The sequence below is a fragment of the Branchiostoma belcheri genome, unplaced genomic scaffold (genome assembly GCF_001625305.1).
Source record: "Branchiostoma belcheri isolate BF01 breed outbred unplaced genomic scaffold, Haploidv18h27 scaffold36, whole genome shotgun sequence".
NCBI lineage: Eukaryota > Metazoa > Chordata > Leptocardii > Amphioxiformes > Branchiostomatidae > Branchiostoma > Branchiostoma belcheri.
Genome location: NW_017803976.1, coordinates 2,398,189 through 2,415,617, shown reverse-complemented (window position 1 = coordinate 2,415,617; position 17,429 = coordinate 2,398,189). Strand labels below are relative to the sequence as shown.

Here is a 17,429-nt window from a genome sequence, read left to right as displayed (position 1 = left end):
GAGTTGTTATATTTAGAACTTCTTGTAAAACGGTAGCACAAAACATCTAATATGTGTAATAGTCTATACACAACGCAAGCTTCAAATGCGCTAGTTTGCTAGAAACGGGTCACATGATAATATTGTACTCGCCGATTTTTTTTAACTTATAAATATCAACTTGAATGTATCCCAACCATGTGACTCAATAGAAGCTTGGTGGAAGACAGCGTGGGTCATTTTCCAAATTCCAGTAGAGTAGTATTTACACAAAAAACGACGCATGGTCTCTATAGATTATATTAACATTTAAGATACATTTATTAAAGTCTATGCCTTGTGCTGACTTACGTAGAATTCATCATAGGATTCATCATTGAACATGGCAAACTTACCATCCAGGACACGCGTTAATAGATCGGCCCGGTTACAGTCGTAGAATTAAAACAGTCAATTACACTCTACGGAAAATGGGCATGAGGGGCCCTCCTTAAAATGCTATTGTCTATTGTCATAACAGATCCTAAAACAACACACACTTTGACTAGTGTTGGCAACTTCTTTGACTAGTGTTGGCAACTTAAAAAAAACTAACTCCAAATCACAACCTTGACAACTAGACATAGATAATGTATATGGCAAACTTACCTATCCAACGGACACTCAACACAAGCGGCTACCTGGTACTACAACAGCACATCTGATCACTATCGACTGTACTCACAGAAGTAATTCTAAAATGTTTTAGGAGTTTGTAGTTCATTCACTTGGAAGGCATGTGGGACAGGAATGTGAGCAAGAATGTAGGACTTCCACTTGGAATGCTAAGACATCCACTTGGAAGGCATGTGGGAAGAAATGTGGGAAGAATGTAAAACTTCCACTTGAAAGGCATGTGGGTATGTGGGCAAGAATTTAGGACTACGTAGGAATGTGTCCATAAAAGTGTGCCATCAACATGCCTGTAGACATGCCATGCCTGTGGAAAAAAAATGCCTGTGCAATTCCTAGAATTCTTGCAAACTACACACAATACTGTGCCATTAGGCTCCCCCCTGAGGCGTCGCCAAAAATTGGGTGCACCGATCCAATTTTGGGTGCACTAAGGTGCACATGCACCCAGTATTTCGATCCCTGTAAGGTGTTTATTTAGGACCTGTCAATAATTACAAGTGACATGCACCGTGAGAACACATTTTTGGGCATAGACGTTGCTAAGGCCACACCAATTTAATTTCTTGGTTAACGGATTTTTGTAGAAAAATAATGGAGCGGGCGGGCGAAAAAATAAAAAATAAAAACAGGCCTAGGCATCCTATTATGGCCCAAAAGGGTACGATAGGAGCCATAAAGTCAACACAAAATTTAAACAATGAATTTTGAACTTTTAATGATACCACTGCATTGAAAGATGGAATGACTGTAACAAGTAGTAGGGAAAGGACTGTTTTCAACTGTTCAGGGCAAAATATGAGCATTTTGCAGTTGATTCTGAATTTTCATTTTTATTTGCAAAAAAAATCAGAAAAAAATGAAGCGGCGAATCCGTTAACCAAGAAATTGAATTGGTGTGGCCTAACATGTCATTTTTCAAATTTTCCGGGGGGTACTTTATTCCAGGGGGTACTTTTATTAGATTTTGAAGATTTGTCCGGGGGGTACTTTGTCAGGGGGTACTTTTATTTGAGAGGTGAGAGTACAGTTTTATTGTGCTGATCGATATGCCTTTTCCTTCCAGGAGTGAATGGTTTAGATGAGCTGGCCAACATCGACCCAGTGTTTCTAGACTTCCACAACAACCTGTTCAGTCAGTCCTCGAAAAACCTGGAGCGAGTGGTTCAGACCAAGGAGGTGAACGCCAGACTGGACGAAAACATCTCACGTTTCCTGACGCTAGTCTCTCCGTACTTCCTGCTGAGACCTGCACAGAAGGCACTGGAGTGGCTTATCAACAGGTTAGATGTTTGTTTAGAGTTATATTTTAGATCCAATTAACACAAAGAAGTTTTCTCATCTAGAGCTAGAGTTACTCCGGTCTTCCTCAGTAGACTGACCCAGTGAGGCTTGTCACGTGGCTTCTTTGAAGTGTGACGTCAACACTGGGTCAGAAGGTATCTGGTAGACGATATTGTCCCCCGTCGCGGTTGAGTGAAAAAAAAAAGTCTACTGAGGAAGACCTGGTTGAAAGAGTGGCTGGTTGAAAGCTCTAGGTGAGAAAACTTCTTTGTGTTCGGTCTAAAATTTTAACTCTAAACATGTAACAACCAACGTTACACAGATGAACTTTCATGATAGTAAAAGAAATGATTTTGGAAAGGTCAGAGGTATCTCAAATTATTGCATCCTCCTTTGATACAGCTGCACATACAGTTGCATGCAAAATTATTCAACCCCTCTTGTATTTTGGGGAATTTTGCCAAAATAAGGAAAATTACAACTGTAGAACATCCCTAACTCATGTAAGTGATTAACAGATAGTTTATTACAATTTAACATCAGAGAAAAAGTCAATATTATTTCATAGTTCATCTGAAATGGCAACTTTAACACAAAAAGCAGGTGGCAAAATTATTCAACCCCCTACGAGGATTCCTCTAGAAATTCGTGCAGCACCCCTGTAACTGCAATGGCCTGTTGCAGACGGGAACGATAGCTTGTCATGATATTCTGGCAGTGCTATTTGGGGATTTCGGCCAATTCCTTGTTGGCGAATATCTCCATCTCAGCAATGTTCTTAGGTCTTCCTGCTGCAACAGCTTTCGTCAGGTCTCACCACAGATTCTCAATTGGGTTTAAGTCAGGAGACTGCGATGGCCACTCCAGGACCTTCCAGCCTTTCTTCTCCAACCAAGCCTTCATGGATTTCGATGTGTGCTTGGGGTCATTGACTTGCTGTAATGTCCAATGACGCCCCAGCTTCAACGTCTTCAGGAACTTGGTGACTTTCTTGGCCAGAATATCCTGATACTTGGTCGAATCCATGATGCCGTCAACATGGTGGAGTTTCCCCAGTACCATTAGAAGCAAAACACCCCCACAACATCACAGACCCACCGCCATGTTTTACGGTAGGCAGGGTGTTCTTCTCTGCGTATGCCTGGATCCTCCTGTGCAAAACAAACCTCTGATCCACAGGACCAACGAACTCAAGTTTTGCTTCATCAGTCCATAGGACAGTGTCCCAAAAGTTCTGTGGGTTTGACAGGCTGGCTTCAGCATACTGGAAGCAACTTTTCTTGTGGCTTGGCTTCAGCAGCAGTATGCATCTTGGGGTTCTGGCATTCAACCCTTCAGCATGAAGTGTGCAGCATGCTGTACCACCTAAAACATCACTTCCTCCTCCAGCCAAACTGTGTCTCATGTCCTTTGCAGTAAGCCTGGAGGTTTTGTCCACCTGTTTTCTCAGGAATCTTGCTGTAGCTGATGAAATATTCTTCTTTCGTCCATGACCTCCCTGTGTGGCCACAGTACCAGATGCCTTGAACTTGCGAATAATGCTCCCAATGGTGTCTCTGGGAACATTAAAGAGCTTGGATATCCTCTTATTTCTATTTCCCTTATTGTGTAATGCTACTATATCCTATTTAAACCTCTGGGACAACTCTCTTGCTTTCACCATTTTACAACAAGAGGCATGTGAGCAGTAATGACACAAGGTGTGTAATACTACACATTTGGTGGAAAATTAAAGGATAATACAAATATTATGGACATGCACATCTTCCCTCATTGCATTACTAGTGTTTTTGGACGTGGCATGTTACTTGTGATTCTCCATAATCAACCCTAGCTGATGACTTGTATAGGGGTTGAATAATTTTGCCACCTGCTTTTTGTGTTAAAGTTGCCATTTCAGATGAACTATGAAATAATATTGACTTTTTCTCTGATATTAAATTGTAAGTAACTATATATTAATCACTTACATGAGTTAGGCATGTTCTACAGTTGTAATTTTCCTTATTTTGGCAAAATTCCCCAAAATACAAGAGGGGTTGAATAATTTTGCATGCAACTGTATACATGTAGTTAACTAGACTCTAGGTACATTTTAGCAGCAATGTAAATGTATACATGTACTATATTGTCAAGACTATCTTGTCATGAGAGAATATTTGATGTCTAGAATGAAGTTGTCTTCATGCTAAGGCCTAGGACAAAAAAAAATGTTGAAACAGGAAACACAACATTTTTTTTCCTAGGCCTGTAGTTCTGATGTTTATGCCCCCCTCCCCCACCCAGGTTCCACATCCACAGATTCAACACAGATGACCTGGTGGCCTGTGTGTTGCCCTATCACCAGACTAAGATGTTTGTACGTGTCGTGCAGCTCTTAAAGATCGAACAGCCCACCAACCGCTGGAACTGGATGGCAGCCATTCAGGTCTGTGGACTGTCTTCTTTATATTTTCATTTCAGTTGTAATCTGTTTCAAAATTTCAGTGTGGCATCGTGTGGTGTAGTGATACATCACTGGACTATGAAACGGGGAGACCCGGGTTCGATTCCGGGTCGTACCCGAACAAGTCCAAACATGCGACCCGACGTTGTACCCTTGGGAAAGGTACTTTACACGACTTTCCTCACTTCACTCAGGTGAAAATGAGTACCTAGCTTTGGCTAGGGACGTCCCTCGGATAGGACGTTAAATGGAGGTCCCGTGTTTGGGGAGAGCCACACCCCATGCACGTTAAAGAACCCACCCCACTTATCGAAAAGAGTAGGGGACCTTCCCGGTGTGAGTGGTTCAAACCTTACAGTCTGGTCTCGGGGTTGACATCTTTGAAGAGGTGATAGTCACCTGTTATGTCAATCCTTCCACAAATGTGGTAAATCTTCATCTTCATAAATAAATAAATGATAGTTTTAACATCTTGTATCCACAGAAACCTGGGACCCCTCTGGCACGATCTACAGTTATCAACCATTGTGCTGCTGACCTGGGTTTCCTTACCTTCATCTGTGACATGGTACAGAAGGCAACCAAGGTGATTCATGCATAGTGCTGCATACCTAAACCCACATTTAGGTTCAGGTCCGGATTCAAGTCCAGAGGTTTTGGGTTCAGTTCCGGACTTGTAAGTCCGGACCTAAACCTATGGCATATACAAAATTGCATGTTGGCAACCTTGCAATGTTGTCTGGGTGAAATTTTGGCCACATAACATGGAGGCTGACACTTGACTATGCCCAATGGCAATGTTTTCTTCATTTTGCAGCAAAGTTTTTGCAATCTACGGAAGGTTTTAGGTGGTTTGGAAAGAAAAGGGGTATGTGAAATGGTCTTTTATGGTAATAAGTCCGGACTCGGTTCTTGACTTTTAGTTTTTTTTGGACTTGAACCTAAACATTTTTACAAGTCCGGATCCAAGTCCAGTGTATCTGTATATCTGTATTAAAAAAAAGCCTGTATATTACAGTGATGAATCATGAATTATTGTTAAACTTGCTAGTACAAACATGCTAATTATATAATCATGTTACATTAGAAGTAAAATTTTTCTTTCTCATTATCACACAATCAAATACATGTACATGTGTAGATATTTGGTTGTATAACTTGTTGTATAATTGATTTGTATAATTTTGATTGTTAATAACACATTCCCAACTAAAAGGAGAAATTCTCCATACACTATGTGCAAAATGCACACACCTATGTGCAAAGTGCACATACCTATGTGCAAAATGCACATACCTATGTGCAAAGTGCACACAGGTATGTGCAAAGTGCACACAGGTATGTGCAAAGTGCACACACTATGTGCAAAGTGCACACACCTATGTGCAAAGTGCACACACTATGTGCAAAGTGCACACAGCTATGTGCAAAGTGTACATAGGTGCATATACTATGTGCAAACTACATATACTACAAACAGACATCACTTCAATTCCGGACTGACTCTAATTCCGGACGACCTTTCACCATTAAGACATTATTATATTACTCGATGAAAGTTGCGTAGGTATCATTGATACACTGTAGGTCCCCTGGGACTAGGTCAGCATTCGGATTCAGAATTCTGCGCAGAATTCTGCATTCAGGTGCAGAATTCTGCAACACAAATGCAGAATTCTCCATCCAAATGCAAAATATGAAGGAATTTGCGATGCCTTATTTATTTTATGATGTTAGAGAGTGGACTCACACTCGTCCTACATCCTACATTGTATGTGTTTGCTATCCCTGTGCTGCAAAAGCATACAAGACGGGACATTCTGCCAAGTACCTTCCAAAAGCACAAAAGAGTTTACAGATGGCACACACAATTCAGGCACAAGTACTTTCAGGTTATTCAGGACACAATATTTCATGCTGATGGTCATTGTCAGACTGAAGCTTGAGTTCTTGTACACGTGGCGTGATGTTGTGCTCGGTGCTCAGTGATGGCGGCCAGAGATGACTGGGTACATGGCAGAAGTAGTTGGCCGGCAAGCTGGCTTTGTTGTTGCAGCATGTTGACGATCGGGGTCGGTTTGCAGCAGGTGGGCGAGGCAGGCGGTTGTAGGCGTGGTAGCGCAGCTTGAGCAGCGATCAGGCAGGTGGATTCATCGCCGGGCGAGGCATGATAAAACAATGTGGGTTGCGAGAGGTCCGGCTGCTCCCCACCAAATGTAGGGATGCAAGAGAAGAGGCGATGGGAGGGACATTGTACTCTGTGGTGGCTATGGACACTGTTTTCCGCTAGAATGCATTGCTTCAAAACTGATTTTCTCTGATCCGAATCAAAAGTAATCCATCTAGAGGAGGTACAATGTAGTTCAAGACATTTGTGGCGGATCCGGATCAGACATAAAATTTTCCCTGTATGTAAATCTGCCTGCTTTGACATACATCAAGTACGTTACCTCGAGTACCATGTGATGTACAAGATGTGTAGAGGCGCCATTAATTTTTTGGGGGCAAGGGCAAAACTTGCGTTGCTTCCCAAAAACATCAATGCCGCTGTACAAGTCTGTGAAGGAGGCTACTAATATGCATTTTTGTACTTAAGACTTTTGCGTGTGTGTGTAAACTGGGTCTACATTGATTTGTAAGTTGTCTTACGAACAGGTGACTCTCACAGCTCTCTCTGATATACAATGACAGTTCATTTTGTAAAGCTGTTATTAGTCATATTCTCATGTCTACCTAATATAGGTCAAAGCCAAAGTTCCAAATTATCAAAGGTCGTGTTTATGTGAAGTCAGTGAAGGTGCTTTACATGTGGTTTCCCCCGAAGCCGGTTTCAAGTGGCTCCATCTGAACGCTCCAAATCATTATGGAAAGCGCCTTGATCCCAAACCACTTCTAGAGGTGGTTTCGAATCAGTTTTTCCGCATCGCGATTTGCATCTGAACGCAATGTGATTTCAATGTGACTCCACCTGGTCATGGATTACAGGGTGATATTTCGTTATTTATATGCTATACCAAATTTTACGTGGCAGCAACTTAAAGAGCAGTAATGGTCAAATAATGTGTCTGTTCTAGGACGAGCTTCACCGCCTCGGCATTTGGCCGAGATACGCTGGGAGGGGGGCACCAGCAAGCAGGTCATTGACCTCTGACATTAATAACACGCCACCTTGCGTTGCATTGTTTTAATCAAACAACAATGAATGCAGTTTCAGAGAATCGTGATCGGGCACGGTTTGATAGGAATGTATGGCACATGGACCAGATGTGAGGAATGCGAGTTACCCGAATCGTCAGTTTGGGTGACTTCACCGTGATGAACAAGGCTAAAAAGTGTTGTATGGCAGTCTTGTACCTAAAAAGCACCATGTTTTGTCAATTTCATTCCATGCAGTTAGAAATCCAATAGGAATAAGTCATCTATGATAATATTGTTATGATGACAAATTACTTCATAATCATAATACAAACTTTTGCCCTTTCATGCCCCTATCACCTTGTGACTCTTCACTTCAAGATTTTGCATCATCTTTATAATTCATAAAAGTTGCTCTTTCTCTTATCTCCTCTGTACTAGTCTGGCTGCGAGCTTGCTATTGCTAACACCAGAAGCTGTTTCATGCTGGGTTAGCTGCTGCCTGTATTTACTTAAAACCCTTGTCCTGCGGAGCCCATATATATATATGGGTTGCACATACAGTACCATCTATATAGTGCCCTGTATATGTACAATTTGGGGGTGTTTCTCGTGCAACGCATCACACCGCAGCGAAACGCAACGAATGCGGAAGTAACTACGCCACCGCGGGCCAAAAAAAGTCAAGGGTCTGTGACCTGATTAAGACATGAAATTATTTGAAAATATTGTGTAAAAATTGCCAGCAGGACAAGGGTTAAGGATTAGCTTGTAACAAGCTGTGACAGATTAATTTGTATCAGAGTGCTCCCAAGTGCCCTAAGTTAGCCCCTGGCTGGCAGAAAACCCCAATGAACAGCCTGGGGGTTCTAATACACTCAAGTCATCACATTTTGCTAATAATAATACTAATGCAAACTTTGCCATCACATTAAACATTTTGTGCTGAGAACACATGGTCATCTCTACTTACATGTCATGTATATTGAGAAGTGTTTTCCCATTCAGGAGGGCCTGCAAGGGGGGGTAGTGATTACGAATTACGCAAAATTTTCGCCGCCTATTACGAATTACGTTAAAGTCTCAGAACTGATTACGACTTTATGATTTGCGGCTAATGTCCAATTACGAATTACGTTGATTTTTGCTGAGGCTGCCTACGAATTACGAAGTCTAAAACGGCCTGATTACGCCTTACGAAAAAGGGCTTGCAGGCCCTCATTCAGATGACTGAAGGCTCAAAAATAATATTCCTTCTCTACCTTAAGACCACGTAGACACAAAAGCACTTCGACAGAACTTCTCATACAAGGTCGTATCTGCATACATGTATATAAGGTTGCCACACTGTAGTTTTGTGTAGTAATTTGTGCATATCGTGGTGCAGCAGTATTTAAACCGTGATAGAAGATCATAACATTTTATTCATTACAATCTGGTACTGTATACTGTACGATCTAGAAAACAAAGCTGTGACTGACCATGGAGGTACACGAGGTATACACGGGTATACATGGATGTCAGACCCATGGCACACTGGGCCCAAAGTAATACATGTGTGCAGTTGGGGGCTGGGTGAAAGGTTAGGTCACTAGAAAAGTGGTCTGAACTCATCATGAGAATTCAACACTATCTGATCCTTAAGGATGATTCTGCTAATGCAGCTTGAAGCCTTCTTTGGGTAGTGTGAAGAGGAAAACTTACAGAAGCGGTCATTGAAAGGGTAGATGCATGTGCACGACCAGATGGTCTGATGGGCTCTCCCAAGAAATCAAACAAAGGCAAAGAGCCGCCAACCTGAAGTATAACCAACAACTCAACAATGAAACATTCTCCTAAAATTGAGTTCATATATATTGTATTTGGAGAATGTTGCCTTGTAACTACACATGTATAAGCTACATTTCATTTCAGTTCTATTCAGGATAGATGGGTAGGGTTAGGTGCACATGTACATGTTGTATGTAGGTCACCCTAGACTGGCCTTATCCTGCCGGCGTCTCTTGGGACGTCCCTTGAGGACTTGTACTAATGCGGAACATAGCCCCTGGTATGGGAACCCTGCCACTTGGTGTAACCTTTGATCACACTGAAACTGAAACACCCACACTGTTAGTGTTAGGTTTCAGTTCAAATTTTTTTTAGAACAGAACAAACTCTCCCTCTAACCTCCTAAGATACCTTATATAGCATGTTTGGCCCTTTGCCGGTACTCCTTTTTCCGAGACAGTGGAAGATGAATGGTCCCACTTTTCCTATAATGTGTGGGTTTTGTGATGTTGTGATTTATTGAAATTGCAGCATTGTAAGAGGAGAGTAGTTTTCTTTTTGTCTGTAAACTTGGAGAACCTAGGATGGAATTTGTTGGCCTTTTCAAACAGGCCCTTTCTTTCATGATTGTAGAAGGAGCAATTTGAAAAAACTGTTCTATTTCAAGAGGGTGAGCAAGGCTTCAAGCTGCATTAGCAGAATCAGATAGTGTTCAATTCTCATGATGAGTTCAGACCACTTTTCTAGTGACCTAACCTTTCACCCAGCCCCCAACTGCACACATGTATTACTTTGGGCCCAGTGTGCCATGGGTCTGACAAACTTTGCTATTGCAACGCATAAATCAAAATCATCTAGTTACCAAGTACATGTATATAAAAATCACTTGTTAATCCTGTTGTTCAGGACTCCCTTCACCCTTCCTGGTGAGAGATTAGACCTCAAGTTCCAACTCCGGCATGTCTGGGATGGGCACCGGGCAGGCATGCATGTTTCCCCTGGCTGAAGGGAGTATTGTGTTGCACTGCAGTCTGGCATCAAGACTGGTGCCATAATTCCCTTGCCCTTATAATGTCAGTGTCTGAATTCTCCAAGCAGATGTTAGGCTAGAAAATTGTGATCTTTCCTCACTGGCTGATACAATGTATGTCTGACTTTTATCCAAGTATCTAATTCTCCGAGTAGATGTTAGGATGTAAGGCTAGTGATGTATTCTAACTGGCAGTGATTCAAGGACTGTCAGAAAATCTTGTTACAAAGTGATTGATGAAAAGAAATGCTATTCAAAATGCAATAAATGTTGATTTGAATTTCAGTTTTCTCTACAAAACAACTCAACAAATTCAACAAATTTAACAATTGACTTCACAAAAGCTGTTTCTTCAGCCTTCAGGGAGACTCTGTCCTTTGAAGAACAAAGACCTCACTCAGGCCTTAACCTCAATATAGCCATGCCACTGGTGCACACTCTCCCATTGGGAGCTATGACTTACAGGCATTCCAAAACTCAGGGCAAACTGGGGTCACAAGGCAACCTGGCCCTATCATCTACGCTCTGATCCAGGTCTCAAGCATCCTTGGGCCACCTAAAACTGAGAGGAAAGCTCAGGCTGTCTTCATAGAATGACAAGACAACACACATACTCTGTCTGAGACTCTCTCTCTCTCTCTCTCTCTCTCTATATATATATATATATATATATAGTATCATTAACAATATAATATAATTTATGATTTTGTTTTGTTTATATGATTATCTATGTCACAATTTTAGCCTTTTAGTTATTCTTTTATAGAAATTGAGAGTCTAAATTTGTATAGTATAGCAATAGCAGAATTTCCCCCTAGTTTAGCCAACTTAACAATCAAGGAATCAATACACCGTCATATATTTCACTAGGAATGGCACAATCCAACTGTTTTGCAATATGGATCAAGTTCTGTGGATGTTGGGGTTTTGATCCCAGAACTGTTCTGAGGCATATATGTGACAGTTTGGATGGTCAGCCAAACTTTGCCGCTCTGTAGACATGGGAACTTTTCAATGTTTTCCGGCAACTTACGGTTTTCATTTTCTTTCAACCGTTTTACTTACACCCTACTGAGCTCGACGTGGGTATTTTTCTAAAACTACATGTATACCTGCCTTGAATTCTGTCCATGCTGAATATTTGTCCCCTAGGGGGGGTTCTGTGTTGTTTTGTGATTGTCAGCCTTTTCGACATCCACTAAGTTAAATTTGACGTCCGGGGTTTTAAAAAACTTTAAGCCCCTGAAACACACCAAAACCCAAGTTTTGGGCCTGCCACAGAGGCTAGTATTCCGGAGTGGATATAAGGCCACACCAATTTGATTCGTTGGGTCTCGGATTTACCTCTTCATTTTTTTCTGATTTCAAAAGAAAGAAAAAATTTCTGGTTATGAATGAACTAAAAAATGCTCTTGCCGCCAACAGTTGAGGAAAGTCCTTTTCTTCCTAGTTGTTACAGTTATCTTCCATACATATATATCAATGTAGTTGTTTGATTAAAAGTTCACAATTCATAGTTTGAATATTAACCCAGCCTTTTGTGCTGACTTCATGGTTCCTATCGTAGCATTTGGGGCTATAATAGGATGTCTAGATCTAGACCTATTTTTATTTTTTCGCCCTATCTCTTCATATTTTTTCTGAAAAAATCGAGAAACAACCAATTAAATTGGTGTGGCCTAAAAAATTTTTGTCCCTTATATCCACTCCTGGTGTGTCATTAGCCACGGCGTAATCAAATTAGCAAATTCATCAATGCAATTTCTTTTTTTTTAATTTGTTCATGAAACAGAAAGATGTGCACGTAACAGGATACAGATGGATTTTTCAGCAGATTGTCATACTGCAACAGAAAGGAATTTTCAATGCTATTCTGATCTAAGCTGTAATCTTTTCTGTTTTTACATTTATGAGTGCATGCTTGTAGGAAACACTGTTTTGCAAGGTTATCAGCTCTGTGTTAAGTTGATCATTGAAAACTGAAGCATGGCCATACAAATTAGCCTCTACCAGGCTCCGCGGATTGCTGGAAAAATAGTAGAAATTGGCCGAAATAAAGGGATAGTATACCAGAGAAGATCCAGGGCCATAGAAGCTCCAATTTGCGACCCTGGATCGTCTCTGGTATACTTAGTATCCCTTTATTTCGGCCAATTTCTACTATTTTTCCAGCGATCCGAGGAGCCTGGTAGAGGCTAATACAAATGGCTCATTGGATTGAATACCAGATTGATAAAGCAAATTTGTTCAACTTTCTATCAGAAATCATATACATGTATTTACCCTTTCATCTTACAAGGTAGCAAAGAATCTCTGTGCATGTGTGCATGTCTGTGTGTGTGTGATATAATCCATCTGTACATCTAGAATTAGGATATGACAGTACTTTCTCAGGTCTTTTGGTTATTTTCCTTCAGTCTAGAAGTAGAACAAAATAATTTGAGCAAGCCTTCTCAGGAATGCATTTCATGGGTTACCGGCTCAGGCCTACAAACCTTCTTAGGTCATTCAGCTGACCCCAATTCCCCCTCTGAGGGGCAACCTTTTGTTTTGTTAGAGGGCCTCTGTTCATGGAGGAATGCTGGAAAAAATGATTTGAGGACACTGACTATAAGCAGTCACTACTAGACTATTGTAGTACTTTATATAATGGCAAGTTTAATTCATGCAACTTAATCCTTGTATCATTTTATCAGACTTTGATAGAAGAATCTACATGTTCAATATCCTTAACAAAGGTACATGGAGTCATATCAAGCCTTCAAAAGCAAGGCCCAGTGGCCTCTCTTTGACTAAGTCCACCAATAGAACTAGCCTAGACTATAGTAGATACCAGCCACCAATGCAACACAATCTCCCTTGAGATGCCATATGCTTCAATTCCCAAGACTGAGAGCTGAGAGTTCTACACCACCATGGTTGGACAAGATCACTAAAAAGAGATAATTCTACATTTTTGTATACATATACAAGTGCTGAGGTCTTTCTGTATGACCTATAAATGTAATTCTGTCAAGTTGGGGGTTGCTTGACTGGGTGTCACAGCTGGGTTTGGTAGGGTAGCCTGACTCCTGCTGCTGGGAGAAGCTCCAATGAGAGTTAGTGTTACACAGGGACAGGACACCTGTCATCAAGGTACTTAGCAGGCAAATACATACCATGCATGTACATGTGTGCCAGATTTGATAGGAGCCCTGGTGTGACTAATGAAGATTTTCTAGGAGTGTGGGCCAGCCCTAAGGATTTGTTTGTTTGTTTTAACAATCATGTGGGTGGGACCATAACTAATCAATGCTCAGGCCAGTAGCAATCTAAGATTTGAAAGTATGCACAAGGGTCGAATCCAATACACAAGCATCAGCCCAGAGTGTACTTTCAAGTACACTTAGGTAGACTCTGGATGTACAATGTATCTAAACATATTAAGATTCCCTTTCTTTACTGCTACAGAATATTCACCCCTATGAGTCAATCAACTGCGCATTTACTAGGTATAGCTGGAATATCTCAAGGACGTGCAGCAGGATTACTTTTGATTCGGATCAGAGGAAATCAGTTTTGTAGCAATGTACTCTAGCGGAAAACAGTGTCCATAGCCACCACAGAGTACAATGTCTCTCCATCGCCTCTTCTCTTGCATCCCTACATTTGGTGGGGAGCAGCCGGACCTCTCGCAACCCGCATTGTTTTATCATGCCTCCTGAATCGCCCGGCAATGAATCCACCTGCCTGATCGCTGCTCAAGCTGCGCTACCACGCCTACAACCGCCTGCCTCGCCCACCTGCTGCAAATCGACCCCGATCGTCAACATGCTGCAACAACAAAGCCAGCTTGCCGGCCAACTACTTCTGCCTTGTACCCAGTCATCTCTGGCCGCCATCACTGAGCACCGAGCACAACATCACGCCACGTGTACAAGAACTCAAGCTTCAGTCTGACAATGACCATCAGCATGAAATATTGTGACCTGAATAACCTGAAAGTACTTGTGCCTGAATTGTGTGTGCCATCTGTAAACTCTTTTGTGCTTTTGGAAGGTACTTGGCAGAATGTCCCGTCTTGTATGCTTTTGCAGCACAGGGATAGCAAACACAATCATACAATGTAGGATGTAGGACGAGTGTGAGTCCACTCTCTAACATCATAAAATAAATAAGGCATCGCAAATTCCTTCATATTTTGCATTTGGATGGAGAATTCTGCATTTGGGTTGCAGAATTCTGCACCTGAATGCAGAATTCTGCGCAGAATTCTGAATCCGAATGCTGACCTAGTCCCAGGGGACCTACAGTGTATCAATGATACCTACGCAACTTTCAGCGAGTAATTATATTTCAGTCCATACCATGGTATGGATGAAATATATTGTGTTCTCTGATGTTTCTTCTCCTCCTCCTCCTTCTTCTCCTCCTCCTGCCACACAGTCAAAGGGATTCAACTCCGCCATCATTCAGCCAAATGACTTGAAATTTGGGATGGAGGTAGAGTGGGCGAATACCCCCAGGCGTTTTTTTCATTTTTTTGATACATGCCTTTGAAAAATTTTTATGAAGGTTTTTTAGGGCATTTTTCGCCAAAAAATGGATTTTTGGATCCTAAGCCCTGGTTTTACAACCAAATGATCTGAAATTCGGTACAAGGGTACCTTGAACATGTGTCTACAGAATAGCAGTCACATATTTGGCATACACCACTTCCAAATGACTCATTTGGGGGACTTTAATGGCTATTTTCAGCAAAAAAAGGGCCAAAAGTGCTATACCCGTTCCATGTTCTATCTAAAGAATGGCCTGTTCCATCTGCCGTTGGCCATGGAACACGTGTTCCATTGCGGGTTACCTGAGGTCACATTGCACGTAAGTCGTGCGGAATGACCCACACATTCAATTTTATGTGCCTAAGACCTTCAAAATGTATCAAATCTCATCATTGTTAGTATTTGCATACCAGTAATAAGACTAGTAAAGCTTTCGAGATTCAATGTGCTTGTTCTTGCATCTTTGTTCTCAATTACATAGCTACTATATAATTCATTTATTTGAGAATCCTTGCCAGTTTTACACTAGCCTGGGTGCCATCCCCAGTAGTATATTCGCCAGCTCTATAACTGGGTCTGGACTTGATCACATATAAAACGATTGGTGATGACGTCACGTAATGAGCTAGCCCGTGCAGCGGGGCTTCATTTGATTGGCTGAGCCTCAGAGGCGACGGCCAATGGCGCGCCTGCATTATTCAAGTGATGTTTGTTGTTTTGTAGGCACAGATCTTTGCGCGAGTGTTCCTTTTCTCGGTGCGTTCTTTTTTTTACCGGTAGGACGCCCAAAACATCACGAACAAAATTATTCAATGCATCTTTTTGCTCATTTTTGAGCGACGATATTCTGTCTAAATCGTCCAAAACGGACGTGATTGCGAGGTCAACATCAACCTCCGTGAGCTGAGCGGCTTGTGCGTCAGCCATGATGATTTATCGCGGAAAGACTGACTACGGCTATATCAATTATCATGTGCGCTCTAGCGTTCGGTTCGCCGTCGGACATGTTGATGATAAGGCGTTCGGACGGACGCTAACGTCGCCGTTCGGACGTCCGAACTGCCCTTACCTAATATGTACATACCCCAAAAAGGGCTTAGACGAGTAGGACCAATCAGCGCGCTCGTTCAAAATCTGAACGAATATTCAGACTCCAGACGCTACATATGTGTTCAAGTCAAGACCCAGTTACATGTATAGAGCGTGCGAATACTACTGGGGATGGTACCCAGGCTAGTTTTACACTGGGGTAAGTTTGGAATAGTCCACTTTTGCGTGGGAGGGAGATGGACTGAAATATGCTGTATTAATTTATTTTGCTCCCAAGCAAATGTCGGCCTCTCTAGTATAATAATGTCTTAATGGTGAAAGGTCGTCCGGAATTAGAGTCAGTCCGGAATTAAAGTGATGTCTGTTTGTAGTATAGGTAGTTTGCACATATAGTATATATGCACCTATGTACACTTTGCACATAGCTGTGTGCACTTTGCACATAGTGTGTGCACTTTGCACATAGTGTGTGCACTTTGCACATAGGTGTGTGCACTTTGCACATAGGTGTGTGCACTTTGCACATAGTGTGTGCACTTTGCACATACCTGTGTGCACTTTGCACATAGGTGTGTGCACTTTGCACATAGGTATGTGCATTTTGCACATAGGTATGTGCACTTTGCACATAGGTGTGTGCATTTTGCACATAGTGTATGGAGAATTTCTCCTTTTAGTTGGGAATGTGTTTAATGTGATTTTCAGTTCAGTTTACATGTATGTTAGTCTTCTGTTTGTGTTGTGTAATTTCATTACATTGCGTTGTTATATTTTGTATTACATTGTATATATACTGTATTAATGGATTCTAGGAAGACTAGTGATCATATTCACTAATGGAGATGTAAATAAATCAAACCAAACATAATCAAAAATTTAGCATGAAAGTTCACCTGTGCTGGTACATGTCATTATGAAATAAAGACTAAGCTTTAACTTCCAACACTTAGACTACAGATTGAAATGGGACTTATACCCCAAATTTCCAGATAACTCCATTAACCTTTTTCACGGAACAGACCCCTCTAGTCTTGGAACGTGACGTCAGAGACAATTGACTGTTGTAGCTGGTCATACGTGCCAGATAACTTGCAAAAATATTTTTTTTGCTGTTCCATCCAGCTCCACTCCTCCCAGGACTCCTCTGCGCCCTCCCCCATGCGCGCCCTCGTCAGTTTCTACGCCACCACCATTCTGGGGGCACTGGAGGTCACGGAAACCATCAAAGAGAACATGGTGACCAAACTGCTGCCCTACGTCCTAAAGGGCCTGAAGTCCCGGGCTATTCTGGACTACAAGGCTGCCTCGTATGTCATCATTGGACAGCTGGCTAACAAAATCACCATGCAGGGTCTGCTGGTGCAGACTTTTGTCAAGGGCATTTGTAAGGTCAGTGGACAGGTTTCTGTTTTAAAAGAATGTGTGAACTGAAATCTCATTATAGAAGAACTTTATTGCACGACGATTGCACATGGTACAATGTATGGCAAACTACATAAAGAGAGAGTAACAACAATAAAATAAG

At 41.7% G+C, this 17,429-nt stretch overlaps 1 protein-coding gene across 1 annotated transcript in view; it reads left to right on the top strand.

Annotated features, from left to right (window-relative positions):
• Positions 1-17,429, top strand: part of LOC109476051 (HEAT repeat-containing protein 1-like) — an 80,970-nt gene that overhangs the window by 6,292 nt on the left and 57,249 nt on the right. The window contains exons 3-6 of the mRNA XM_019776881.1: positions 1,718-1,934; positions 4,222-4,363; positions 4,866-4,967; positions 17,027-17,293. Of these exons, the coding sequence (XP_019632440.1) occupies positions 1,718-1,934; positions 4,222-4,363; positions 4,866-4,967; positions 17,027-17,293 (728 nt within the window). The remainder of the gene's footprint in view (positions 1-1,717; positions 1,935-4,221; positions 4,364-4,865; positions 4,968-17,026; positions 17,294-17,429) is intronic.